The sequence below is a fragment of the Micropterus dolomieu genome, linkage group LG23, assembly GCF_021292245.1.
Source record: "Micropterus dolomieu isolate WLL.071019.BEF.003 ecotype Adirondacks linkage group LG23, ASM2129224v1, whole genome shotgun sequence".
NCBI lineage: Eukaryota > Metazoa > Chordata > Actinopteri > Centrarchiformes > Centrarchidae > Micropterus > Micropterus dolomieu.
Window position 1 is genome coordinate 30,785,569 of NC_060172.1, and position 27,137 is coordinate 30,812,705.

The 27,137-nt window shown below is 40.1% G+C and overlaps 2 protein-coding genes across 2 annotated transcripts; both read right to left on the bottom strand.

Moving 5' to 3' along the window:
- Nucleotides 1-1,002: 1,002 nt before the first annotated feature.
- btg3 (B-cell translocation gene 3) lies at nt 1,003-3,601 on the bottom strand. The gene is made up of 5 exons (XM_046040057.1): nt 3,487-3,601; nt 2,504-2,710; nt 2,220-2,357; nt 1,775-1,967; nt 1,003-1,548 (listed from the first exon to the last, which is right to left on the bottom strand). The coding sequence occupies exons 2-5, from the start codon at nt 2,674-2,676 to the stop codon at nt 1,348-1,350; spliced, it is 705 nt and encodes a 234-aa protein (XP_045896013.1). The 5' UTR covers nt 2,677-2,710; nt 3,487-3,601; the 3' UTR covers nt 1,003-1,347.
- A 2,192-nt stretch (nt 3,602-5,793) lies between these two features.
- lg23h21orf91 (linkage group 23 C21orf91 homolog) lies at nt 5,794-26,552 on the bottom strand. Its single transcript, XM_046040683.1, has 5 exons — nt 26,405-26,552; nt 24,190-24,323; nt 11,114-11,620; nt 9,370-9,432; nt 5,794-8,286 (listed from the first exon to the last, which is right to left on the bottom strand). Exons 2-5 carry the CDS (start codon nt 24,314-24,316, stop codon nt 8,114-8,116), a joined length of 870 nt encoding a protein of 289 aa, XP_045896639.1. The 5' UTR covers nt 24,317-24,323; nt 26,405-26,552; the 3' UTR covers nt 5,794-8,113.
- Nucleotides 26,553-27,137: the final 585 nt, after the last annotated feature.

Genomic DNA, 27,137 nt, shown 5'->3' on the forward strand with positions numbered 1-27,137 from the left:
CCATATTTCAAAATGGTTCAATTATTTTCATCATGTACTTTTGATTTAACCAATTAGTTTGAAAATCAGTGGCAAGTGTCTATTTCCAAAACCGTGCACATATGTCCATTATTTAGTGAAGCTTGTGGTGGACTGATGGGACATTTAAATGAACGTGCAATACTGTTAGACAAGCGAAAACACCTTCAAGGGCTGTGGCCCAGACAAACAGGGATTGGTGGTTAATTTGGCAGCATTGTCAGTCAAACATAGTTCATCTTGACCATATATGTCGGAATACAAATGATGGCTCCCCACTTATGTTAAATAAAAAATATTTCAGCACTCTGGATGATAAAGCACCTTCCTTGCGTAGCAGTTACAATATTTCAAGGATTCCTTTAGCCGTTAGTCATGACATCCATTGTAATAATGCGTCCTTGAGCGGAACACTGAATCCCCCCAAAGGGACAATCTATAGATGACACTATAGCTCCAATTTGTCTGGAGGGGTGCCATCCACAGAACATTTCACAGTATTAGTGAACTAATGAGTACATTTTAGGCTTCTATGAACACTTCACTGCCTAGCCACTGTGAGGCAGGGCCCCCAAAATGATCATGCTTAGGGCGCCCAGATGAAAAAAGCTGGCCCTGTCTCCACTTACCATGAACATAGTTCAACACTTTTTTTGACAAGATTTCTACCACACAAAACAATGGATGTGAATGAAATCCCCTTGGTGGTACTCAAACATTTAAAGATTATACTTTCTTTAAAACATAAAATCCAGGGAGTTAGACGCACCATATAACCGCAACGTCCCCAGTCTGATTCCAGCCAGGGACCTTTGCTGCATGTCATACTTGTTTCTCCTCTCTACACTGTAAGCTAGCAAATAAAGGTAAATGCCAAATTTAAAATAATTTAAATAAAATAAAAAACACAGCAAAAAAAAAAAAACATTTTAACCACAACACTTGGAGGAACCTTTAGTAAACACCAAAAGACCCAACAAAGTATCATGATGCTTGGAAATCGTGTTTAATAAAACTCTATAATTTGAGCCTATACAATGACAATTTTAAACTATGAATAAATAAAACATTTTATCACAAAGGACAATAGGTGGCATACAATGAACATCTCCCATTGTAAAAATATAGTACTTCAAGACAGCGTGTGTAGTCTTCCAATGTCAATATCTAATCCAATACAAGTGATTTAAACTATAACAAATGGTCTAAAGTGCAAAAGAGACTTTGTCAACAACAATCAATATGCAAGCTATAAAAATTCATATTAAAAAAACATTGGTCATTTATCTTAAAGTTGTTGTCCAGTGTGAACAATAAGCACCATAATTTCTAACTGTAACAATGTGCCAGGTTTTGGTTTGTGTCCCAGTATCCAGGCCCTCCTCTGTAGCCAGGGGGGACCCACAGATTATGCCTTAAGGTGTGGGGGGCTCCGCTGTGTGGCCTGAAGCTGTAGTGACTCCGTGGAAGGATGTGACATTTCCCTGGTACCTTCTTAGGATGCCACGAAGGAGCAGATGGATTCATCGCCTTAAATAGGAAACAAATCAATAGAAGCTGCCATCAACCGCAACACAAACTATCCGAGCCCATAACCCCATCAAACGTTTCAGTCCCAATTATTGGAAAACAAACAAATCACCAAACTTTGAAGATGACAAAAGAATGTCATCTGAACTACTTTACAGTTCACCAGTCTCTTCCAGAGGCTTGTATTAAAAAAAATAAAAAAATAAATTAAAGATAATTGCAATACCTGGTGAGCACAGCGGCTGCTGGGGACAGTGAGGGGGGAAGAGCGGACGCTCTCTTCATCGGAGGAAGAACCCGAGTGGTAGTCTGACGTCACCCTCTCCAAAGCACTGGTTACCTTCTTTGCAACATCTTTGTCCTCCTCATTATCGTTAGAGAAACTGGCCACTGAGAAGCAAGGGTTTTGTTCTCCATATCTAATAATGGGAATGGACAGAAAACACAACAATATATAGTACAGGGCTCGAGAAGCACATACATTTTTTTATAGCCACAGGTGGTATTCTGTCCATTTCTAAGCCAAATGGGCATCAGTGGCTGCAGATTAATTTTAATGACCAATGTGGCCTGTAAGATTTTAAACCATTACTCCATCAACAATTTACCAGTTAGCTTTCCTAACTTTGTTTGTTTCAGCTATTCACGCCAAATATACTCAAAAGTCTCACCTGCAACAGACCTCCCCAGGGTCCACCCACAATGTGAGTTCACGGGGAAGTCCCAGGTCACTGTACTGAACCCCGCTCTCCCGGCAGGCCCGAAGGAGGTCTGGATCCTGCCTGTGGAACCTGTTCACTCGGATGCACCTGCAGCGCACACAAAGGCAATTTCAGTCTCAACTCTGTCTGTACACATCAAAGTTGAGTTGGATATAAATGTTATGGAAGGTGTACAGTTCCACTTCAGGGCCTACAATAGTAGTTAGTGAAAATATCAAGAGACAGAGCAGCACCTGTATGCCTGTCCTCTGCTGGGGTTTTTAGGGTACCAGTGCCCCTTGAACTTCTCCTGCAGTGCAACAGCCAGCCTCTCAACAAACAGCTCGACCTTGTGCGATTCCAATTTCTCCCCCCTTTTCACGAGCCTCTTCAGGAAGAATACCACGGCTGCAATTTCTCTCTTCATATTTCATGTGGGTTTCATTACCATCGGACAGCCTCTGCAAGTAAATGGACTTCAGTCAGATGAGCAGCAAGTCAATCACAGCCGAGACCAAGTGCCTGTGACGCTGAAAAGTGTTATGAGCATTTCTATGGTAAGATGATGGTTGAGGAAAGTGTCACACCCTACAATTAGCTTTGTGAGGCCAGAATGAGGCGTTCACAAACATATCTTGTGACACTGACCCCAAGTGGCACCATTTTCCTTTTCGGGAATAAACCATGGAGAGGAATAAACGTCTTCGTGCCGTTGAAGAGTACTAGGCCCGCCATTATCTTCCACATTATTAAGGTCTCTCGCTTTTTTTTTTTTTTATCCATCTGCTGTCGTCAGTTAACGGTCTGGCGATTATAATTTCCCAGAAACGCGGGTTGTGCCGCACAAGTTCCGGTTATCCACGCACCACCACACTACACAACAAGGGCTACTGTTGTAGTCAGTGTGCTAGCTAGTTCGCCTAACGCTACGAACCATGGTACTGTTCCCTAAATCGTGCCGAAATGCATTTGAAACTTACGTCTAATATCATACGAGTAACGTTAACGTTATTCCCTTAAGATAATAATACGCTTTTAGCATTAGCTTCACGGCTAATGCGCTAAGTTAAAGCTAACAGCCTCATGTTGCTAACTAACACAGCAACTGTCCTATAACGTAAACAACGGTCAGAAAAGTCCACAGTAAATTGTGATTTATTGTGATATACATACCAATCACATTAAGACACACCTAACTAATATAGTGTGACACGAGGGTATAAACAACTTGACTTACCTTTCCTATTGGTCCCCCCAGCGTGTGGGCAAAAGATAAATGGTAAGTGAAGTTGGCCAACAGAAGAACCCTTGAGGTTCGGTTATTAACCCCGCCCTTTACAACACAGCTCCCGCCCAAACGTCATTCTCATTTATTCTAAACAAACCAATCCAGCGCATTGATTGGTCGAGCATACGCTCGTCATTGAGTGAGTCATACCAACGATGCTCATGTGCTCATCGCGTCAGGCATGTCATATGCGGTTGCACAACATTGAATCAGTTAAGATCAAACCGTCTATTTGTAAAAGTTCATATTAGTGGAATTGGCTCCAGAAAAGTCTGTCGTGGCTTAGGGAATCTGATGAAGAAATTACTTGAAAATGAATTACTTATAACAGAAACAGACAAATAGCCTAATAAGAAAGTCTGGGTCACAGGGCGTGTATGGTGAATAAATATAGCCTAGATATTATTGGGTTGTAATGAAATTTCAAATGAGGAAAGTGGCAATTCAAATTGGTAAACTAAATTCCAAAATCAAACTTGGAAAATATATTATTGGGGAATTATTAATCTGACATCAAAAGAAAATTGAGGTGTGTCTAATCAGGATTTACTTTAACAGCACTGCAAAAATTAGATAGCATATATGAAGAAAGGGCCAGAGGAGCATTTATAAGGTTAAGACATAAATGCATTGAGGTCATATGTAGAGTGTAATCTACATACAACCATATGTAGCTTAGTGATAAATATTAGTCCAAATGACAACCGATTAGAATTATATTCTTAGGTAGCCCAGTTTTATCAAAAACTATATTTAACTAATATGGAACATTCTCAGGTAAATTACAGCACAATATCAGGAAAGTTGACAAGGACATCAGATGATGAGTTAAGCAGGTCTGGAAATAGTTGATTGTACAAGAAACCTTAAAGATGACAAATCGCCAGGTAATGACGCCTTAACAGGGCAGTTTTATAAAATAGGGTGAGCTCCTTTTCTGCTTGCCATGTGTCAAGAATCATGTGAAACTGGTGAATTCCCAGAATCATTAAAACAAGGAGTAATTAATCCCAAATCCCCAAAAGACCAGTTTGTTTATCAAATAATGACGCCAAATTATCTTTGCTTAAGAAGGGCTGCACAGGATAATTGATGAAGAAACTTTTACTAGATTTAATTGATTATTGTTACCTCAACCCTAATGTTTTATTTTAATTATCAATTTCTACACAATAAAACAAACATGCCTTTATTTTTTTTACAGCTCAGCGGAGCTATCTCATGGAATCTTAACAAAATATTTAAGATATATAGGCTATGAAAATATAATACATATAAAATAATTTCAAAATACCTAAATCAAAGTAGTATGCTATTGTTTTCAATGCTGTGGAAAATATGTATATTCACGGAACTAATATATTGAAAGAGAAGTGCTCTACCTAAAATATTAGGAGCACACTTATGTTAGTGACCCTTCAGCTAGATATTTTTGGTTACATTAGGAGAAAGTATGGAAAAGTATGAAACAAACAGTGTCTTACAATACATAGCATTTAGCCACCAAAACGAGATTCAAACTGGATTTTGATCATGTGTGATTTTAGTGGTCTATCAAAAGAGAAATTTCCATTTTTTTCACTGTATTTTTACATTGATGTTCTGGATTGATATAGCCACTTTAAAACAAGAAACTTAAATGATGTTGTTTGATGTAATTCTATATTTTAGTCAAGATAAGAAAATTCCATATTGATAAGAAAGAAATGGCCAGGAAACCAATTTTTCCTGCACTTTATCAATGAATTTCAAGCATCTCATATACTTTTATATAATATGCAGTATTTAACACAAACTCTGCCATTGTAAAATGTAAATTTATTTATTTCTGTCTTTTTTTGTTTCCTATTATCTATGTATCTGTTTGTACCTCTGCAAATGAATATGAGAGTATGTTTCCTGGAAATGACCATTTGTATCCACAAGGGGGCTCCCAACCTCCATCTCCCACAGTGAGCAACAGGCACAGTCTCAATTGATGTGCAGTCCATGTAAAACTCCAAGAAGTCAACAATTGGTTTGGAATCAGGTGAAATTCTGGTGAACTCAGCACTTGGCCAATTTGTGCAGTCATGTTTTGTGTTGCCTAATCAGCCATTCATAAATTAACTTACAAAAGACATGCTTAAATGTGTTAAGCTTGGTTATCCCCCACCACACACACATACACAAACACCGATAACCACTGCCTGACCAGCTTTACTTGTCACAGCAGCAGTGGCCACAATCGGGAAAATACTAACGTCTCACAGTGCGTAATAAAAAATAATTTCATTTTATTGAAATATTTTACAAAAAAAAATACAAACTGTCACTTAAGCACAAATCACACAGCCTGTTTAAGGTCCATGAACACACACAATAAATAGAATGTAAAATATCACACAACACAAATGCAGCCTTGTTCAACATTAGAAAACAAATGAACGAAGAGTCAAGTCTAAAGGAAGGAGGCAGAAGTGTAACAAGTATGCTTACATCTCCAGTAACTGATAATGAGACCACCAACAATGGACAACCAAAACCAGGCAGCCTGAATTTTTTGCTGAGCAGAGGCATGTTTCTACAGTATACAGAAATACACTGCATCCATAATTAAAAACACAAATTAAAAACATACAACTGAAGATTGAATAACTAAAATAAAAAAGGACCAGTAATCCAAGTCCTCTCAAGCACACTGATTACAGTTATCCAAATAAAACCAAGATAAAAGTTTAGAGCTAAAACCTTTAACTTTAGACCCTGAAAGGGGTCAAACACATTTAATCTCTTACAAAGAGAGAGCAAAAGAGATACACTGACAATGCTGAGTTTTTCTAAACATCAATCTGATCATGACCTTGTCTTTCCCCAGCTTATCACACTTGAGTAGCTGTGACCTCCTCTGAGGAAAGCTCAGACAACAAATATTCTTTGAGCTATTTTCTACATAATAAGGCTTCTGATTTATCTGTCTCTTTCTTGCATAGGGTTCCTGAATAATAAACTAACCAAAGCTGCAGGCTTCAAACTCTGACCGTTACCATCTCCTACGTCCTTCTCTGTCTCTTTTTGTTCAAAAATCAGGGACCTCCAGAGGCACAGTAGACTAAACTATCTGGTTTGTATTGCTATGGCATCAACTTAGCTCTCATGCATCAATACCGTAGAAAGGGCAACAACAGTTAACGCTGCACACGAACAAACAATGAAAAAGATAAATAAAACAAATCATAAAACATACACCGTGTGTACTTGAGAACTAATCCTTTCCACATCAAACACCTTTAGAGTAATAATCTGTGGTTCATAATTACACAAACTGAACCAAACATCGCAGGAAAATCATTAAGCCACATAGATTTTAAATCGTTTGGTATTGCATCTTCCTCCTTTTACTGACTCTAGGCAAATGCTTGGAGTTCACAGGTGAAACAGGACAAATACAGACTTTGGTTTGGCAGCTACATTTCTTTTTCAACAGTTTAACTTCTCCTCTTCCGATTGCGCTCATTCAGTGTATAGCCACACATACGACAAACAGCTCTGTACTAAATATCAAGTAAATCTCTCCAGCAATAGTGACTATAAACCCAAAAACTGAATAAAAAAGCAAAATACCTATCACTATTAACTGATAGTTATTAACTGATATTTCCACTTGCTGCATACCAACTAGCTGTTACAAAGTTCGTGGACACTCCTATAATAGTCATCAACCCTACAAACACACACCTGCACAGCTAGTTCAGCCTTGTTAACTTTAACACTCTGATTTGTCTTTGCTTTAGGGCACTTTTGGGTGTTGTCTTGCACATGCCCATGCCATGTTCCAGATCAGACCCAATCTTATTTCTAATGTGTTAAAATTTTTGGTCCCAATTTTCAGTCCTTAATGCAGTGTTCAAACACTACTGCTGGCAGTGCCTAACGATAGGAGTATGATAAGACATCGTCCAGCTAATCTGCATCAAGTATTCAACCAAGCCATGTTATAATATACTGTAACTCACCACCTTCTACAGAGTCCTCAGATAACATATGGAGGAGTATTAAGCAGTGCGAAAACCCATATTTGAATATCCACGTTTAAACTTAAACTTAGAAAACATATCTACAGAAAATAAAGACAGAGAAAACTGAAATGTTTAACAGCAAACTAAACAAACATAAAATAAAACACACAGCAAACACTTATGTAAAATTATGTAGACACACTGCTTTTCAGACTGTATAAAGATAAATCTTAAAATATAATGTCCTCATCGTGTCACTGGGCCAGGAAACTCGGGAGCACCGTTCCGTCTGGTATTAACATGCATCCTGGGTACATGAGTTGGGTGGAATTCAGGTCACATGCCAGACCAGCAATTTGTTTTAAACTGCAAACCACCATTAATCCTTGCATCATCACTGCAACCACGAGAACAGAGGCTGTGTCAACCAAGCCCTGCTCTAATGCAAACGTAACAACTCAACATCACCGTAGTGTCGTAAAAGTCACTCAGTATACATGAAGGCCTTTCAGCCTCGCTGCAGTCAGCATGTTAAAGTATTTATCAGCTTCCTCCTGGCAGTGGAGACAGAAGCCATCTCACTCCACAGGGCCGCTGCTGCTGCTGGCCTTGACCCCGGCCCTGCTAATGTGCAGCCACGGCAGCTTGGCACAGTTCTTAAAGAGCTGCTCGATGGCGATGTGACGCACGTGCAGCTCCGACGCCAACGAGTCTTTTTCCTGCACGGCCACAGTCAGCTCCTCGAAGACCTCTGTGGAGGGACAGAGAGAAAGAGAAAATGGGCATCAGCGGTTTGATTCACACACAAGGTCAACTTATAGACAGACAAACAAACAGGATAAAGAAAATCAATAATACGGATTACTGAAGGAGCAAAGAGCAAAGACAACATGACAGAAAATGCATCTGCAGCTGAGGTCATTTAAGCAGGTTCATGGACATGGAAACATTTTCAATATAGCATGTGTGCTCCTCCCTAATAACTTATAACTAAAACTAAACTAATTAACTAAAGGAAGAGCAATACCATCCCCATTTGCGTAGTGAGGTAATGAAAATATGTGGAACTGACTAAGAATGTGTAGGCCAATCAGACACCAGACTTCATTTCACCAGAGGTCATCTCACATCAGCTCATGTCATTCCCCTCTTGACACTGGCCAGGATAACAATTTGGCTTATTTGGTCACTCACAATAGAAGACTGAAACTATCAAAAATATTTAATCATGACCGGGTTGTCAATTAAAAAGAAGTGCGCCAAAACTCCCACAACGATGTTTCAGAACGACCCTGCTACATCAGCTGACTGCCTGCTAAACTCTAGTGGGTACTTGACCTTGCTTGGGGGGGGGGGGGGGGGGGAATACTTGACTGAAATGAGATGTGTGTAGCTTAGCTGTTACTGTCTGTGGCACACAATAGGTCTTACTGATGAAGAATGAAGTGACCAGACAGGCGGGGTATGCATGAGCGAGCACTACACAGTGCAGTTCAACACAGCAGGTCACATGGAGGGTGATGATGTGTTGACTGGAGAAGCCTTCCAGTCTATATTAGCCTCTGCTTTATTGAGTCTTATGTTCTGTATCTGCGAGCTCAAACCTCTTTATGCTCTTAAAATATATTTCACTCATGATTCCTATCCCTGAAGGCACCAAGAATCTAATGCGGGGATTTATAAGATATGAGCATTACACATTGAAGATTACAAAACATGTTCAGTTTAAAATCTTGAAGATTCAAACGGTTATCTGCTTCATATCAAAGGTTCTGTTGAATTTTCTGTATTGCGCAACTTAATGCCAGTAAAAAAAACAAAAAAAAACACTTACTTTGTATCTGCATCAATAGCTGGGTGTTCAGCTGATGGAGTTCTTCCACACTCATTTGAGTCACTAAAAGAAAAACAGCTTAGATTAGAGAGGATCATGCAGAATGTACGTCTGTCCAGTGGAAACATTTCCGAAGCGGAGCGTCTGATTTTCAGCACACACATTTTTAATATAGTTGTCTAGCATGAATAAACACAGCTTGTTTAGATGTGGTAACATATGATTTGTGACTGTACTTGAATATGACTTGACCAACCTTTTTTTTGCTGCTGTCATTCATTAGAAACGTCAGTATAGCTGATCTCACAGCAAAGCTTCTGCCATTAACACGTATTTTGGTTTATTTTGTAGGTGGTTGTAAAATAATGACTTTATCTGCATCTCAGCAGCTTCATAATGCCATTTTTATTGTGAGTCAGGATCAAATTTCATACTCGTTCTGTTGACTGACAACAGAAAAATAAAAATATTGTTAATAACTAGGGATGCACTGATCAGACTTTTCCAGTCCCGACACCGACAATCATACCCGTTCCTGGGCTTTTGGTATAGGCCGATGCAATACCAGTGTAAAATTAATAAGCTTCCTCACTGTGAGGAGGAGACTGAATGATTATTTTATGTGTAAGGCAACATCATGCTTGACTAACTTGTTTTTTGTTCGTGTCTACTGGCGCATCATTGAATTGAATAGATCGGTCCCCTTGTCACAGATATCCGATCCAGCTATGTGAGTCAGTATTGGGCCGATATCCAAAATCAGTATTGGATCGGTTCAATTTTAATTTGTTGTTATATTGTGCCATTACTGCAATTAATACTACTAACAAGATGTTGACACAGCAGTAAAAAAAACAAAAAATAAAACATGTTTACATTTGGGTAACACCTAAAATTGTGTTTGTCTCCGGTCCATTTGCAGGTTCAAGACATTCAGGGCAGTGAGTGTTGGAGGTTGATGATGAACTAATGTAGAGGTGTGCACACAATTAAGTGCAAACCGTGTACCTGTGGTATGCCTGCCATCTTTCATTTAGAAGCACAGAATTTTAAATAGGGACCTTTACAGTAGTCTGCAGTCATAAGCAGCTTTAGTAGTGATGAGACATGAGAAAGCCAAGGACATACTGTATCTTCAGGTTACAGGAAAATTAACATTTCTCTGGAGAGACCATAGCAAAGATGAAGATGAAGGACAGACCAAGTAAGAATGTATTTTCTGTTCCTGTATGGTGTCTGCTGCCTTTTAACAAGTAAGTGCTCAGAGGTTTTTGAAATCTCTGACAGATCGCAGAGATCACATTAAGTTCTCAAATTTTAAACTGAGTGATGACAGCAGTAGTGTGGAAGTTATGGCGTTTATTCATTTTACAATTGCTATTTCATTTTATTCATTTTACAATTGCTATTTCATTACAGATCAAAACAGTCAAATTTCGATTATTCGCTCTTAATTAATATCGAAGCGTCGAAGCACAAAAAATTAAATTCTAGAAAATAAGTGTATGAATATTTCCTTTCTTTTTGTGAATTTATTTTGTTTATTTATTAGACTAAAAAAGCTAAAAGAGAGCTTGTATACAGTAGTGCACGCGCAGTATTCTTCCTCCAAACGAATAACACAATCAATCTTCCACTACTGTTTCAATTAAACGGTGACAAAATTAAATTTACTAAAGCTGTGGGTACAAAACAGAATTTTAAACGTGCTTTTAATGTGAATGTGAAACTTAAATGTGCTCACGTTCATCTCTGTTGTGGCCCTGGTGTCTGTGGTGTGTCTGTCCTCCTACTGACGACTGGTTCCGGCTGTGTAGACCTTTCCTGCCGTCACAGGACCAAACGTTAGCTTGTGACTGCTGCAGCAGCCCCAGCTCCTCTGCTGTGTGGCACTCCAACATGCCCATGGTGTAATCAGGCAGCCCTGTTGCTTTGCTCGTGTCCCAGTGTGGGGTGTAGCGGGGCACCTGGGCATCCGACTGGGGCAGAAGCTTGCAGTCACTCTGCTGGCTGTAACAAAGAAGCTTGGCTCCCCGTCTGCTGGGCCCGCTGGAGGAGACAGAGTCTTTGTTCTGGGCATATTGAATGATGCGGTTCAGTTTCTGGCTCAGAGCCAGCTTCATGCCCTCATAGGCGCTTCGGGAGACCTTGGAACGTGACAGCTTTTGGTTGGCGATGAGGTGGCATTTCTCAAAGCAGTCTCTGTGGCCACGCAGGGACTTTGAGTGTAGCAAGGTAGCAGAAGAGACACCTGTATTCACACAGACATAAAACAATGAGTCAATAGGTCAAACACAACTAGATGCAGGGTTCCTGATTCGTACAAAAGTACATAAAAATAGTGTACAAGAAATAAAGCACTGATATAGAAAGCTAAAACTGGCATATTGACCTTTCGTGATCTCTCTGTGAAAGCTGCTTAGAGTGTGCAGTGGATTAACTAGTAGAGCGTTGAGATAGCAGGGATAATAGATCACCCCAGTCTCAATGCAAACACAAAGCATCTTTGGAAATATATAACAGAGGGGGGGAAGTGCACAGAGTGGTCTCTGTCCACATGCAGCAGCATTTGATTAACATTAATTTATCACTTTTTCAATATCCTTGTACCTGTAGAACAGGAACAACGCAAATACAATAAAAAAAAAATCTCCATTTTGTCTTATTGCTTATACTGCATGACAACATACACAAGACCAAGTATCCATATATGAGGCCAGTTTCAGAGGATGAACCTGCGTCCCAGAAACAAAGCAATCTAACCTTTCTCATCTAAAAAGAAGCAGAAAATAACTTCAGTATGTGGGCTATAATTAAGACTACATTCCTTAGAAGTACCTTCATAAGGCAAAGCAAAGTAATGCTTCCTGGACTCAGTCAAAACAGGTCACACTGTAACCATTTCAGCATGCACAAAGGATTACCTTGTAGCAAGTGAACCAAATTCAAAATGACCTCTGAGTAAAATAGGCCAGAGCTTGATAAACAAAGGCAAGCTGAAGGTGAAAGAGAAAGAGAGTGAAAACAGATGAGTCTAAGAGAGTGTTTTGTGAGGAGGAATTTGTGTGATGGCCTTCTTCTCACGGTCCACATTTCTCAGCAGACAGGCGTACGTGCAGGAGCCTGAGGTGAGGAGATTCGTCACCGATGGCCATATAGATTTAAAGCGCTCACTTTGCGTAGGTTTACCTGGCATGCCTCTCGCTTTACCAGCAAACAGGAGAGCACAGGAAACCACAACCACTACAATCAAATAATACACTGAGCCCTCATGTTTGGTGTGGTAAGCAGCAGCACCTTTTTAAAGTTACACACAACACACACACACACACACACACACGCAGACACACAAATTTGGAGTTTCGTTTTCCTTTAACACAGATATATAACAGCCATCCAAATAGGGTCGGAAACTGACAACTTGTAGCTGACCAGTGCTAAACAATATAGTAACTACACAAATACTGAATTAGTTTCTTTGTTGCAGTCCAAAGCCCCCCTTGCATTAAAATGTGTTTTAGGTGGTGGGATTGTAATTGGATAGTGCTTGACCTCATGAAAGTAAATGCACCCAAGACACATTTAGGACGAATTGTGATCCACCTCCAGAGGTGGTCGGGGACGCATTGTGACCACACTGAACACAAGTGTGAATGCAAATGCAATGTATTCGCATTCAGCAACTATGTGGGCGGACATAAGGCTTGCAGTCTTCTGCAAATAAAATCCGAGGTTTGACGGGGCATCCAGGCTTCGTTGTGCATGCAAGTGCTGATGTTTTTGGTGAATGGTGAATTGAACGTATCCAGGTGTGAACTTGAACATACACACTGTTGCGTGTAAAATTAATAAAAACTACAAAAATAACAGAAACAAGTACAGATTATGAAGAAAGGTAGCGCAAGGAAACAATGGCAGGCGGAACTTAAGTTTAACTTTCACTTTCCAGCTGAGCTATTACATTGGTGCACCACTGAAGAGAGCTAAACATGGGTGTATAATACATGGAGGAAAACAAATCACAGTGGGATGCAGAGTGATCGGATCTCGATATGGACACTGGACACACATAATACCAGGTGTAAATGTAATCAGGTTAAAATCATATCTGGATAAAATTTGGACAATCTTGTGTATCAAGTATTTTAATGCCAAGTGTAAAGGTGGAAAAATACTCCATGACAACACAGATGTAGTTTTTTCAGCAGTTCACTGAAGACAGTCAGGAGAGAACCTGTGTTTAATTAAGGATTAAAGGAAATAGTCCATAATGTGGAACAGTCAGCATTAATGGATCGTATATGCTTGGAAAGTTTTAGACCATTACACAATTGTGTGCTCAGGGATCTATTCTTAGCTTCTGCATATTTGCGTTCTGACCAGAGTGCCTTTTCAAAGGATTAGTCCTGTGAGGGAACCACAGTACAGTATAAGGTATGTGAGTAGTGTATGAGAATATTTCCTACTATATGGCAAGTAAATCTCCAGACGCTTATACTAATAGCTGCAGGAGCTTTCTGCCTATCAAACTGTCATGTTATAATCTGATCCGTCTCGTTCTTTGGACTTCTAAACAAAACACACAGCCTATCACTTGCCTAGATGAAAAATCACTGGCCTCCAACCAGGCCGGTGCACCACCAGCCAAAGACCTCACTCCAGGCCAAGCAGCTTAGCACTACTGTCTTTCATGGCTGCGCACATAAGCACACACACACACAGACTATTCACTGGAGGGGAATCAACATTGTTCAGCAGTGACAGCTAGAGACATTAAGCACAACACTTGTGACCAACAGGCTTGTTTTTTCCTGCTCTTTTGTGGAAGAGTCACAGTTAATCTGTCATTCAGTGAAACAACTAACAAAGACAAAGCATACACACAAGCTTAGGTCTTGTGAAGAAGTGTAATATAAAACACCTGGTGTTGTTCATGGTTTTCAGTTGGTCCTGAGAGCAAATATAAATGTTTATTAACCACTAGAACCGGGAGAGGCAGAGCCTCGATAAAATCCAAGTGGCCCAGGTTAATTCATTACAGTGCTTACAAACTATGCTTACAAAAGTCTGAAATTGAACGGGGGCCATCTCTGTTTATGTTTTATGCACAGATTAAGTGAAGGGTTATATTTGAGGTGAACTGAACCACTTTACAAGGTGTGTAATATTCCAAAGAATCACAAGCTTTTACACACAAGGAAAATCTAAGAATTTGGGTACAGAAAAGTTTTTGAAACGAGTGGAACAGCACCAAAATCATCATCAGAATGTTATTTTGGATAACTGTAGATGGTAAAGCAAGCATTGGAAAGCTCCCAACATGACGCCATAATAATCCTCACGCTGTAGCGAGATGAAATCCCTCCGTTTGATCTAGCTCTGCTCTCTATATAGCGGCCGCAGTTTTTGCCCAAATTTAACTTCGACTTCCACTCTGCACACTTTGTCTTGTGGTTGCCATCATGGAAAGACAGCTCTGTCTAAAGTTTCAATACTTACAGCTATGTTTGTAGCCTTTATGCATGTTTGCAGAGCATAATACAGAAGCTGTTTTACATTCAAGTGCAATGAACAAAGTAATACATTTTGGCTGTGTTCAGACTGCCAGCAAAAGTGACCAAAATCAGATTTTTTTTCCTCATGTGTGACTCAAATCAGATTGAATTACAATGTGAATAGCCCAAATCACATGGACTCGGTCGTCACAATTCACAGAATTAAAAAAATTTGCTCTCTTTCTCCTCGTCCTCATTATCACTTGCTCATGAATTACCTTTCTTCCACCTAAAATCAACTTCAAAATAAAACCGTAGACGCTAACCTCTGTGGCCTACATGTTAACTTTCATGCAACAGTGTACCACATGTGACATATTATCATTTTGAACATGCAGGCTACTTGTTCACATTTACAAAAATAACGTGAACAGTCCATCCTAAAAAATCAGATCTGGGCAATAAATCAGAATTGAGCGTTAAGGCCTGCAGTGTGACTTCTAGTTTAGCTCTGCAGTCGTTTGTACGTGTGTGCTGAGCAAAGGCATTCGGTCCTTGACACACTTCACAGGAGATGAACAGTTGAGAGTTGGTAAGTGTGACAGAGGTCATCGGTAGTAAGGTGTCAAAAAAAGCCACATGGCATAGTTTAGAAGACCATGTTGTCAGCGGCTGCACAGACTAACTTGGACACCAAGATAGAGCTCACACGAACAAACATGAACACTCAAACCAACTGTGGCCAAAATATTACAGACAAGCTGCAAACAACAATTTGCCTGGCTGATACAGGATTTGCACACAAAACATAAAGAAGCAGATGACAAAACCCATATTTGGGTGAATGTGATTTGGGTGGAGGAAAAGACACAGGCATCACATACTATAAACTCCAGAGAGCACAAGTTTTAATTACTTCTTAAACTTAAAAACCAGTGAAGTTGATAGTCCCAACATGAGAATCCAAGTGCTTGCTTGTGGTGGGAAGTGTTGTGACAACAAATGGCTATTATCTTTGATGTGTATATTTGATATAAAACATGTTGTTACAGAGCAATCTGTTTGTTATATATGCTTTCATTTTCCAGTGTCTCATTTACCAAATAAGTTGAAAAGGAGATCCCCAAATTAGTGGGAACCCCCCCACCACCACCACCAAAAGTCAATCATTATATAATGACAGACGTAGCATAGCATAACGACATCTGATTCATGTATGAATGTAATTATAATAAAGTAGGCTAATTTTGTCATGACACAATTAATACTTGAAATTACAATAGTAAAAATGTAAGTAAAACATCCGACGCACTTATGAATAACTCCGCTAGGAACAAAAACCCATTTACACAGTGTTTCAATACTTACAGTTGTTCTTGTTTTAGTCCTCTTAAGCTTGAAAGAAATGTAATATTCTTTACAGCACATTATAACCTTGAGTTTTAGGAGAGGCCTTGGCACTAACCTTCAGATGCTGTGTAACTGAACTGTGTAAAGTAAATTCAGTAACATTATTCTTCTCCTGGTAGCAGATATGACTTTAAAAATATATAAATTATAAATTATGCAAAAGGTCTATTAATAGGAAATTGGCAAAAAAAAAAAAAAAAAAGAAAAGAAAAAAAGAGTCTAAAAACACAAGTTAATTGCAGTATCAAACGTCACAATTTACATGGCTACCATGGCTGTCCTACATTACTGTCCTCAATGTACATAAATCCAAGGTGGTAGAAGGTAATTGTCTTCATAAAAGTAGTTGCTGACATTAGTATTACATTGAGTGGTTGACTATGTGAATAAGTCGGTTTTAGAGCTTCACAAACCTGTGGTGAAAGATTTGGTGAATTATTTGTAGACAAAGAATCAACCCCATGAGGCTATTTATATATTTATATTTGAGGGGCTAATAATGACTAAACTTTGAAAAGGGGGCTATTTATTCAAACCAATGATTTACATAGAAAGCAGTGCACAACAGAGCATAACAATACTAAATTGGAAAGCTTAGAAAGTGGACCGCACAGAAGATTCAGCAAATCTCTGGAGCCCAACTGTATTCAAACATTCATTTACCACAGGCAGCAACATAATTAGGCCTCTCTACACCCTGGGGTGAAGAGTTCACCTACAATGAATGAGCTGTTCATAGGAGCAGGCTACAATAGCCCCTGTAGAGCAGCAACCACAATCAGCACTAACTGCATCATTCCAGCCTCTCGCTGTAGGAATATTTGGGGGGTTTTCTTCACCCTAAACCCAGCTGGTACTACTACCAGGCCTCAGCACAAATTGCACCTGCATTATGTAAGCAGATAAAAGGAGTGATGCTGGACTTATCTGAACCTGGCAGCTCAGCAGACGTCATGTCTGACAAGAAGCCAGCAAAGACCAATAAAGGAAACGGTCTGTGTGAGAGCTGGAGGCTACAAAACTCATTGGGTGTCTCTCAAAAACAAGAACGCAAAGAACGGACTTATGTTCTTGGGGAGAACATTCTTGCTAGTATGAACTTGCAATGTCATGAGCACACAAAACGCTGCTGACTGTTTGAGATGATGAGTTCTTGCTGGTATTGCGCAATACCCCCAGCACAGAGGCCGCCTGCATTATTATAACAGCCAGGTTTTATCCCCCAAAACGAAAAGCTCAGAATCGGGTTAACTGTAGGTTTTAACTTAACAAGATATATTTGCTCATACCTAAAAAATTATATAAAATAAAAGCAAATAAAAGGCAAATACTGTGACCACAACTCTACTGTACACTAACAATGTAATGTCTAATATAAAAATATTAATAATAGTAATAAAGAAAAGACAGTCCCCTTGCTTTCTATTTGTTTAATTTTTCTGAAGTTTCACAAGAACAGATTTTTCTGTACATCACCATTTTTCTCTTGATTTAAGTTAAAATCTTACAAAATTACTCAGAATGTAATGACAGAATGTGGTAGGAACGTTAAAACTATCATACAGCTGTGGGTCTTTACTCTGCTGTGTTAGCTGCAGTGGTCTCAGTTTCTGAGGGCTCTGTGAGCGTCCGGCTCGTTGGCTTCTCCCGCGCGCTGGTTCGCTAGCTCCCCCCGCTGACAGTTGCGGAGCGTCACAACTCCCTAAAATGATTGAGCACATTTTCGATTCGCCATAATTTTTAGTAAAACTGCCAATGTTCGACATCTACACAGCTGATTTCTCGCCTCAAAACTTCTCAGAAGTGGATTTAGTGATGAAATAACGTACGAAAAATAGTTGAAAATGTTCTGTTGTCAGCCTCTCTCTCAGCTTCTTTCCACCCCTCGCTTGAATGCCAAAATTAATGCTGGGATATCGCTGCCGTCAAGTTCACACAAGTTACCAACCGATGCATCCTCAGTAAAATGGGCGTGTCAAGAATACTTGCCAAAATGCAAACTTGTGTATTGGGACAGTACTTGGGCCACAAAAGATGACATTTCACAAGAACACAAGTACAGACAAGAACACAGATTGAGAAAGGCCCATTGGCCCCCTTTAGACAGCCTGTTCAAGGCAGGAATGTTCTGCCCCACTGCTCTGTATAAAACATACAAACACAGAAAGCCGGCAGCAGGAGTAGTAACAAAGTCAAATCAATGTCACACCATGCCTCTTTTGCTTCAGGAACGCTGGCATGCTATCTAAAATCACACAATGGGGCAGCATTATGCCGCCATCGTTTGGTTCAGTGTAAAAAAGCGAAGCCGGTGTAATGACAGGTCTCTGTTTAAAAATGGCTACTTATAGGCTTTTCAGACAGATTACGACTACCGCACCATGAAACGCATTATTTTCAATGGCTTGAGCTGCGCAACGGCATTTTGTTTGTGTGTCGAGCAAAGCGCAGCGCACTGCTTACCGACCTTGTGCACACGCAGCTGTCAAAGTTCATAATAGTTGAACTTTTGCGCTGAACACCGCAGCCAGCGCAGCGCAGCGCAAATCTGCTTCCTATCTAAAAGAATTTTGCAGCAGTATTCGGGGGAATGGGTGTGTTTATTTTTTGTTTTCTAATGTAACCACTGTGAACCAATCAGAAAAGAACACTTTATTTCTGATTCACCGGCTTTCTTGCTAACTGCACTGCCTCACTTCATTCACTCAACCACCGCTGTCTCTCTCAAACAAATGGACATAAACCAAAAGGAGCCTTCATGGTATCATTATTTTTCAGCATAGACTGCAAGCCAGACACAGGCATCGAAGCTGGGTACACAAAATAAACCAAGCAACGACAACACTGGGAGAGTATCATAGTTTATTCAATGAACTCATGCTTAGGCTGACTGTGGAGCAGTTTGACCCATCTGATCACCGGATTGACCACCGCGGTGTCACGTCGGGTTGAGTTTCTACAAAAGTTGAGTCTCTTTCTACTTTTTAGCATCCCCTGTGGCCCCCACAGCCGCAGCCTGAGCCGACTACCCCCACTCAAATTAATGGGAGGACTGGCATTTTCACTGCAGCGCCCGATTTGGTCTGAATTCAGCCTTACTCACTGGTGTCAGATCACTGAGGTGTATAGCATAGTACAGCTTTTCACATATAATAAGGCCAGTTCATTAAGAAAAGCATTGCCTGGTTTGAATAATGCTGCAGTGAACGATCAGAGCGAAACAGCAGAGTCTGATGAATATGTAAAACTGTTGTTACAATTTGCCCCCTTGCTCTAGTTTTAATACTTAGAGGGGAGCAAGTTAAATCTGTGCCAGTTAACTTGCTGTATGTTTGTTAATATACACACTTCTTGGTGTTTTGACTGTGACTCCTGAGTATAATTAGATACAGCCAAATTTAATTTTGAGGTCAACTATTTTTGTCTCTATGTGCCAGCCCTGTGACTGACCGGCGAACAGTTCACATGTCAGCCCATTTGTCTTTATAAGTATGGTTTCTGGAGCAGCAACAGTAAAGTTTATAACAAAGGTTATTTTTCATATTCATCGCGCTTTTGCAATGTGTTTATTGCGCATGAACTATTCTTTAAATTTGACTTTTATACATAAGTTACACTATGTGTAGTTGCAAAATATCTACCTACTCTCATTTGAGTGACAATCAACCAAAAAATAACTCAGCCATGTCATTTCTAAACTACTACTGTTCCTGCAAGACTTGTCTGGATGGGAGATCTGGCTCTCCTGGCTACCTTACAGAACCACTATCACAATCTTTGGCATCACATTCATCATTCAGAGGTTGGCTTTGGTACCAGGTTACTCTGAGCAGTCATAAAGAAGCCAAGGTTCTGAAAATTCCTCAGAATTAGTAGCGACACAGTGACATTGCTTCCACAGAAGTTAAACAATAACTGGCTGAACTGGCTCCAGGTGTTTTAGTGTATTTTTCTGCTGTGTTGACGCTCAAGGCTGTGTAACCATGTGTAGTACACAGCTCAGATGGTGTGGTAAGAAAAAAGAAAAGAAAGGTCTGAAAATAAGAAATGCCCAGTTAGGCAGAGATTCAGCAGACTATTTCTATTCAGTACACAGGCCAAAACTGTTTCCTCAGGAAACAACCACTTGGGAGTTACAACAGAGGCTGCACTTCCTGAACACTCATCCTGCTTTAAACTGTATTCAACATTTTTGACACAGAGCGACTTCATGTATACTTCTGCACCTGGCGGTGCTGTGGGCTGAAGCCTTGGTGATAAACAACTCTACATCCTGTCAACATAAGCATCATACAAATGATCAGAATCTGAAGATGACAAATTGTTTTTATTATCAATGCATTTTGTTTGATGTACAGTACTGTCTAACTTCAACTGTGAATACTGTGTGTGTCAGTAGCTGACGTTTAAACAGACAAGTCTGAACACCATCCTTTCACATAAACCTCCTAGCAGAGCTTGAGGAGGTTTGCGGGTGCAAATAAATACTAAGCCCCTGACAGTATAAGCAGTTAACTCTTAATGGGCTTGCTCTCTGCTGTGACAAAGCTGCACAGATGCAGTGGCCAGTGTTTAAAATGATTTTACATGCACAACTCTAGCGTTTATGCAGCTTCTCCCATACTAGGGATTTAAAAAAAATAAAGAAGATATTTCAGCTACTGCTGCTCTGATTTTCACCAATGTTTTTAATCTGTCTCTTGTGAGTCCTCATGTGGTGGCTCATCCACACAGCATCACTTGGTGAATGAGTGCATTACACATTTATACCAACATTTACAGTCATCAGTCAATAAGTAAGAGTAATAGAAGAATTTCAGCAGGCTGTAATTCTGACTAGTGTGGGGCCTCTAGAAGACACTGCCTTTGTAAACCCATCCATGAAGAAATAGGGCATTGTAGATATTCTTTAGGGAGATTTATTTTCCCACTTCTAAAAAACAATTCCAATAAATTCACTTAATAAATTTTTATCCAGTTCATGTAGAAAAGTAGTAAATACAGAGGGCCTGTATGTATGACTCAACCATGATTCGTACACATGACAATATATTCTCCTGGTTTAAAAAACAAAACAAGAAGCACTTCTATTATTGCTAATAAATATCCAAAACCAACATAGAGCAAGAAGGTAATGAATATTCAGCTGCAACAACTCGCCCTTCAGGTAGCATGATATTGTTTAGAACAAAAGGCACAAGAGGGTTGTGTGTGTAAAAGGAAATGATAACCATTTGCTCCCGGTCATCGGTCTACATGTGTGATGAGTGGACTTTTGTTCTCTTCGCCTTTAATGAAGGATGGCTCAGGAGGAATGAGCACTGTGGCTATTAAGTCTAAATGAGCAGTCAGTGGACACATGGCTTGGCCTTCCAATCAGAAATGTCTAAGGTAGAAACACGCAGCTTGGCAAGCACCCCTCCCACCAATGAAACACTCCGCAGCATCAGAAACAGAAACACGTGCATGTCTGCAAACCCCCCTCTTCTCCCCCAGAACCAACAGTTACATAACCACCGCTTCATTGCCACGTACAGGATACATGAAAACCTGCACCCCCAGAAGCACACAATGGTATTGATATAGTTTGAGAAGTCTTGTCTGACACAGGTAGTACCAAGGGGGCCTCAGTTGTATCTAAACAATGAAAAGCTGTGGGGACACACTTACGTAAACGCCCCACCACCTCAACAAAGCATCCTGACTGAAACATTAAATGGAGCAAGCAACCCCCAACTGAGCCAGACAAACGCAACAGAAAAATAACTATATTCACCTAAGGTTGGGTTGTCCCCCATAAGACATTAAGTGACCCATTCGTCCAAACAAGATGCTAGTGAGAAACCAAGGAAAAATACAAAACAGGGCTCCAGACAACTATTTAATCACATTTGAGACCAATTTTGGAGACAGTGCTACTATGTGTTATAACTAGGAGCACCAGTGTGACTTGCAAATATGCCCCCTGTTATTTTGTTTTGTTTGTTTTGTAACAGTAACGTTAAGTTCATGTGCATCTCTAGTCAGTCTGTCTTGCTAACGTAGCTGGGCTCTCTCTTGGTCTTGGAGTTTTGCTTGCTTGCCATTCACTTCCAGGGCTGTGTTCTGTGAATTGGTGCCTGACAACTATTTATTACATTTGATAAAAGCCAACGGTGTTTATAAACTGCAGCTCGGAAAAGATTACTGTGTCATGCGTGAACATGCGTTCATATACGGGCGCACGAAATGAAACTCTTTCCAGCAGCAATATCTGTGTGGACCAGTCCAGAAAACCTTGATTTGAATTGATTGACCTGTATAATAAGTAGCAAGTCTTGTAATATGTTTTATTTTGGTTTCTAATATTATTGTATGTACAAGCAAACCTGAGCGGCATACTTCTACCACATTTAGATTATTTTTCTGCTGAATGAGGAAAAAGCTTGCAAGCACTTAACTAACACAACTTAAAGTTCTAACAATGCTCGTCTTTGTGGCTGAAGACTCTTTTACAGCACACAAAGAGAGAGGGCAGTGGTGTCCCAAAGGTTAGAGAAGCGAGCTTGTGACCGGGAGGTCGCGGGTTCAATCTGGACTGGCAGGATAAAATCTGTGTGTGGAAAGTAAACCAAGCAGTGCTTCCCCCACTCATTTACCACCTTGAGCAATGCCCATAACCCCAACAGCTCCACTGGAGCTGCTTAGTGGCCAGCAGACCAGGCTGCGGTTGTACTGGGCAGCTTCCAGATGTGAATGTGTAACAGTGTGAAAGTGATTAGGTCCTTCTCAGTGAAGCTCCCCTGAATAAATAAAGGTTAAAAAAAACAGACGGATTAATCAGTACCCCACACTCCATTCCCTTATACCATAACAGAATAGAACTATAAATCTTGCATATGCGTTTCCCCCCCTGTCAACAGAATGATATAGAATTCTGGGAGCTCTTAGTCAGCTATATGACGCTGTTTCACAAACCGTACACAATCATACCACGTAGAAAAAAAACACACGCTTCTATTGCAGTAAAGCGCCTTTGTGGATCTATGAGACGAGCGCCAAATGAGAGGCATATCTAATCCCCGTTATTCATCAAACAGGCCACTCATTAATTAAGAGATGAAAAAACTTCAAACACATGCTCTTGAGTTAGAGTGGCACATCAAACAGGAGAATCACAGTGGCCTGCTTTAGTGAGGGCTTTGCTCCTACAGACCCATTACCCTGCACATATATTTTGTTGCTTTGTGTTGTTCCTGGAGAGGATAAGATAAGTGTTTATGGAAGGAAATCACACAAGAGATCAACAAACCTGGATGGTTCTGAGGCTGATTCACAGCTCTTGGTGCTAGATATTCGCTATGATTGGGAAGTGACGATCAAAAAGGATCCGGATGTTTTTGTACAAGTAATTTATTGTGCAATCCAAATGCTTGAAACTCTTGGCAGCTAAGAGCAGTGCTGATCTACCCACATAAAGTGCAATTTATAATTCTGCGTCAAATCGTAGCCTCTGCGTAGCCCCCTACCCTACGCCGTCACCGACGTGATCCATTCAGTTGATAACATTTGAAAAGGCTATACCAGCCTCACAGCATAGCTACGCACGCAGGAGTATAAATCAAACTTAAGCCTGCTCTGTGTGAAGCTAGCCAGTGAAACTGCTGGAGATGAAGATTAATTTTAATTCTGAATCCCATCAGACAGACTTGAGTGTGTGTTCAGGTATAAAAAGTATAGAGAGGTCATGCTATGCTTAAAAAAAATAACCCTCACAGAGCTACACTGCATACTGTTACTTGCAAGTCGCTTTGAAACCGCAGCCAGCACAAATATATTTTCTGTATGTGAAGAGCTAAATCTTCCCTTAACATCTGGTTTGCTCTACACTCAAGTGAGCAAACAAGCAATAGTTGCCCCCAACACTGTTCCTTACCTTCAATGCTGAGCTCAAAGCAGACATGACAGAAAGATAAGGTCCCTGTTTCCGTCTCTAGCTTGCAGACACTGCAGATATTATCATCATTCAGATCAATGTTCACAAACTGCTCCTCTTCATCCATGGTGCTTCTGGGGGAAAACAGCCAGTGAAAGAGCACATGATTAAAGAGCAGGAGCTTGTACAACCACCAAGTTCTTTTTGCTAATTAGGTCACAATTTCAAATGAACATATTAAAAATGCATTTGTTGGTAGTGTCAGTGGGGGGAATATTTTTTGGTTCGTAATAGTTTTAGAGTAGCAGTGTCTTTAACATGTTTTTAGTCAGTGACGGTGCTAATAAATTACTGCACAAGCTGATAAAATGGTACAGCTAACTGCGGACACAGCAGATTCAACAGGACAGTCTCTGTCTGACCACTGTACCGACATGCTGTTGGTCCCATGGTGTTAAGTATGATGACTTTGGTTTATGTGACATGCACATAAAGGAGGATTAACTTCAAAACATCCAGAGTGAAAAGACGCATCACCGCTGTGTGCATCTTTAATCTGGGTTTCCAGTGTGTAGTCTACCCAATGCCCAAGTCATGCTTTTAAGAACTTCTTCACAGTGGAAGTCATTCCAGTGCAAATATTTAGATGTATTTTCATATCTAGCTGTGGAAATACATGTGTTCAGCTGTATAACATCCATAAACCTGCTTTAAGCATTAACTGTCAGAAAGCAGAACCATTTCAGAGACTAAAAGGAAAGATAAACATCTGCTTAGTGTAGCTTTTAATATTACTAAAGACATTTAGTAATATTGGTGTCAGTGTGGCAATATCATAAGGAAAGAGGGCCTATGGTGGTTTCTGTATCAATCATTTGTCCAGGCACTAATCAGAATATGCAGTGGCGTAACGTAACAGTTAATTGCAGTGGGTTTCAAACTATTTGACATAAACTTACACAGATTAGACCACGGATCCTCATTTGATCCAATTTCTTTCCCAGGGTCACTTCTATGAAAGGATGTTGGCTTTTAGATGTTTTATTACAGAAAGTATATGAAACCCCTGTCCCAAAAAGTCAGATATTCTGTTAACATAACATTTACATTTACCTAATGCTTTTATCCAAAGTGACTTACAATTGCTATACATGTCAGAGGTCGCACACCTCTGGAGCAACTATGGGTTAAGTGTCTTGCTCAGGGACACAATGGTGGATGTGTCACAGTGGGAATCGAACCCAGGTCTCCCACACCAAAGACAAGCATCTTATCTATGCACCACCACCACCCCGTGTTATTCATGGATCGAATTATGGTGAAAACAAATGATTTCCCAGGACCTCACTTTGAAAACCAATGTTTAAAAAAATAAAATCTACAATGCGTTTAATTGCATTTGAGAAGCTAGCGACTCTAGTTGGTCTAATGTTTCTCTTAAAAAGGTTGTCCTATTTTACCAATCACATTAAAATATATTCAAGCCAAGGTTGTTATTGTACTGTGGGAAAATGAATTCCACCGTGACAACTTACTATGAGAGGTCCAAAAATGAAAAGCAAAAGCAAAAGCAAAAATGTGTTAATTTCAACTAAGTTTAGAAAACAAAACACCCTGATACCTTCTCTTGCGATATGCCACACATAACAACGTTAAGTACATGAGCACGGGTTATAACAGTTCTGACTAATACCGAGAGCTTCCCTGCTGTTTTTGAGAACATGAAACCCTATATACAACAACGTTTGAAAGAGTTCTTGAATTGTACTGAATGTTATATTAGTTACAGTATTTATGAGCTTTCGGTACAACAAACCTAGGAACTGCGAGTTTAGACACTAATGTCGTATTAGTGGACACACATCGGTGTTTCAGAAGAATAACCACTGGTAGCAATAACTATTTGAACTTTTCACTCCTTTGGATTCGCATAAAAGTTACAGTTAACTTCACTATAATTTTTCTCCTTCTAAGCAGTTTAAATGCTTTAAAGCCTGTGTCATGTTCGTTTCACTCCAGGCACTTTGCAGTAACCAGACTGTTGTTTGTTACCGTTATACAAATGCTTGCTAACAAGAAGTTAAGCTAGCAACACTGGCATCCTCCGAGTAACGTTACTCCGGTCTGGCTGATTCGTGACCGTTATTTGGCATTGTTGAACAGCCGAATAACGGCGCCACCCGTATTGTAGGAACCCCCTTTTTGTGAAACTCACCTTTTCTTAAATTGTACCCTCGGACAGCTATTCCTTTTGTGTGGACACCTCGGTTCTCCTTCGCCCCAATGAGCACACAAACATCAGCGCGTCACGGCAAATCCACAGAAGCTACAGGAACCTCTCTCCCCTCTCGGCGGAATGACCCACTAGTTTAATTGGGGTGTGAAAACAATCATCAGTACTTTAATTATGAAGTACTCTGCTCCTAGTAGAAACATAAATAATGTATATTAATTACTTATACAGTACATACGTAAAATTCCTACATGGACATAGATTAGTCGTGTACAAACCGCCTCTGACGGCCGTAGCCGCGAACACACCCCTGCGATTAAAACAAGGTGCGTCTTCCCAGCTTCATCGAAACATTTCCTATCCGAGGGAAACATTTGGTGTTTGGAATTAAATAATACACAGAAATAGACATAATATAGTGGCAGTGAAGATTTTTTTTGCTTGTTGAATATATTGTTTGAGGCTTAAGACCTTTATTTCAGAGCAATCTTTCATCGTCAACATATTCTGTTTTTATTCTCCTTCACATGAAGTCACACGGGGGGGGTTTCCCGCGAAAGATCGAGAGGAACAGGAGCAATTGTGTCGTTGCTATATCTTGTGATTGATTGCTTTAACACGCACCTTAAGTTGTTTTGCGAATAGTAAGTTGCAAGTTTTACCAGTGGTGGAGTAGGATCTGTAGGTAGGTGGGGACGCCAATACAACAGCTATA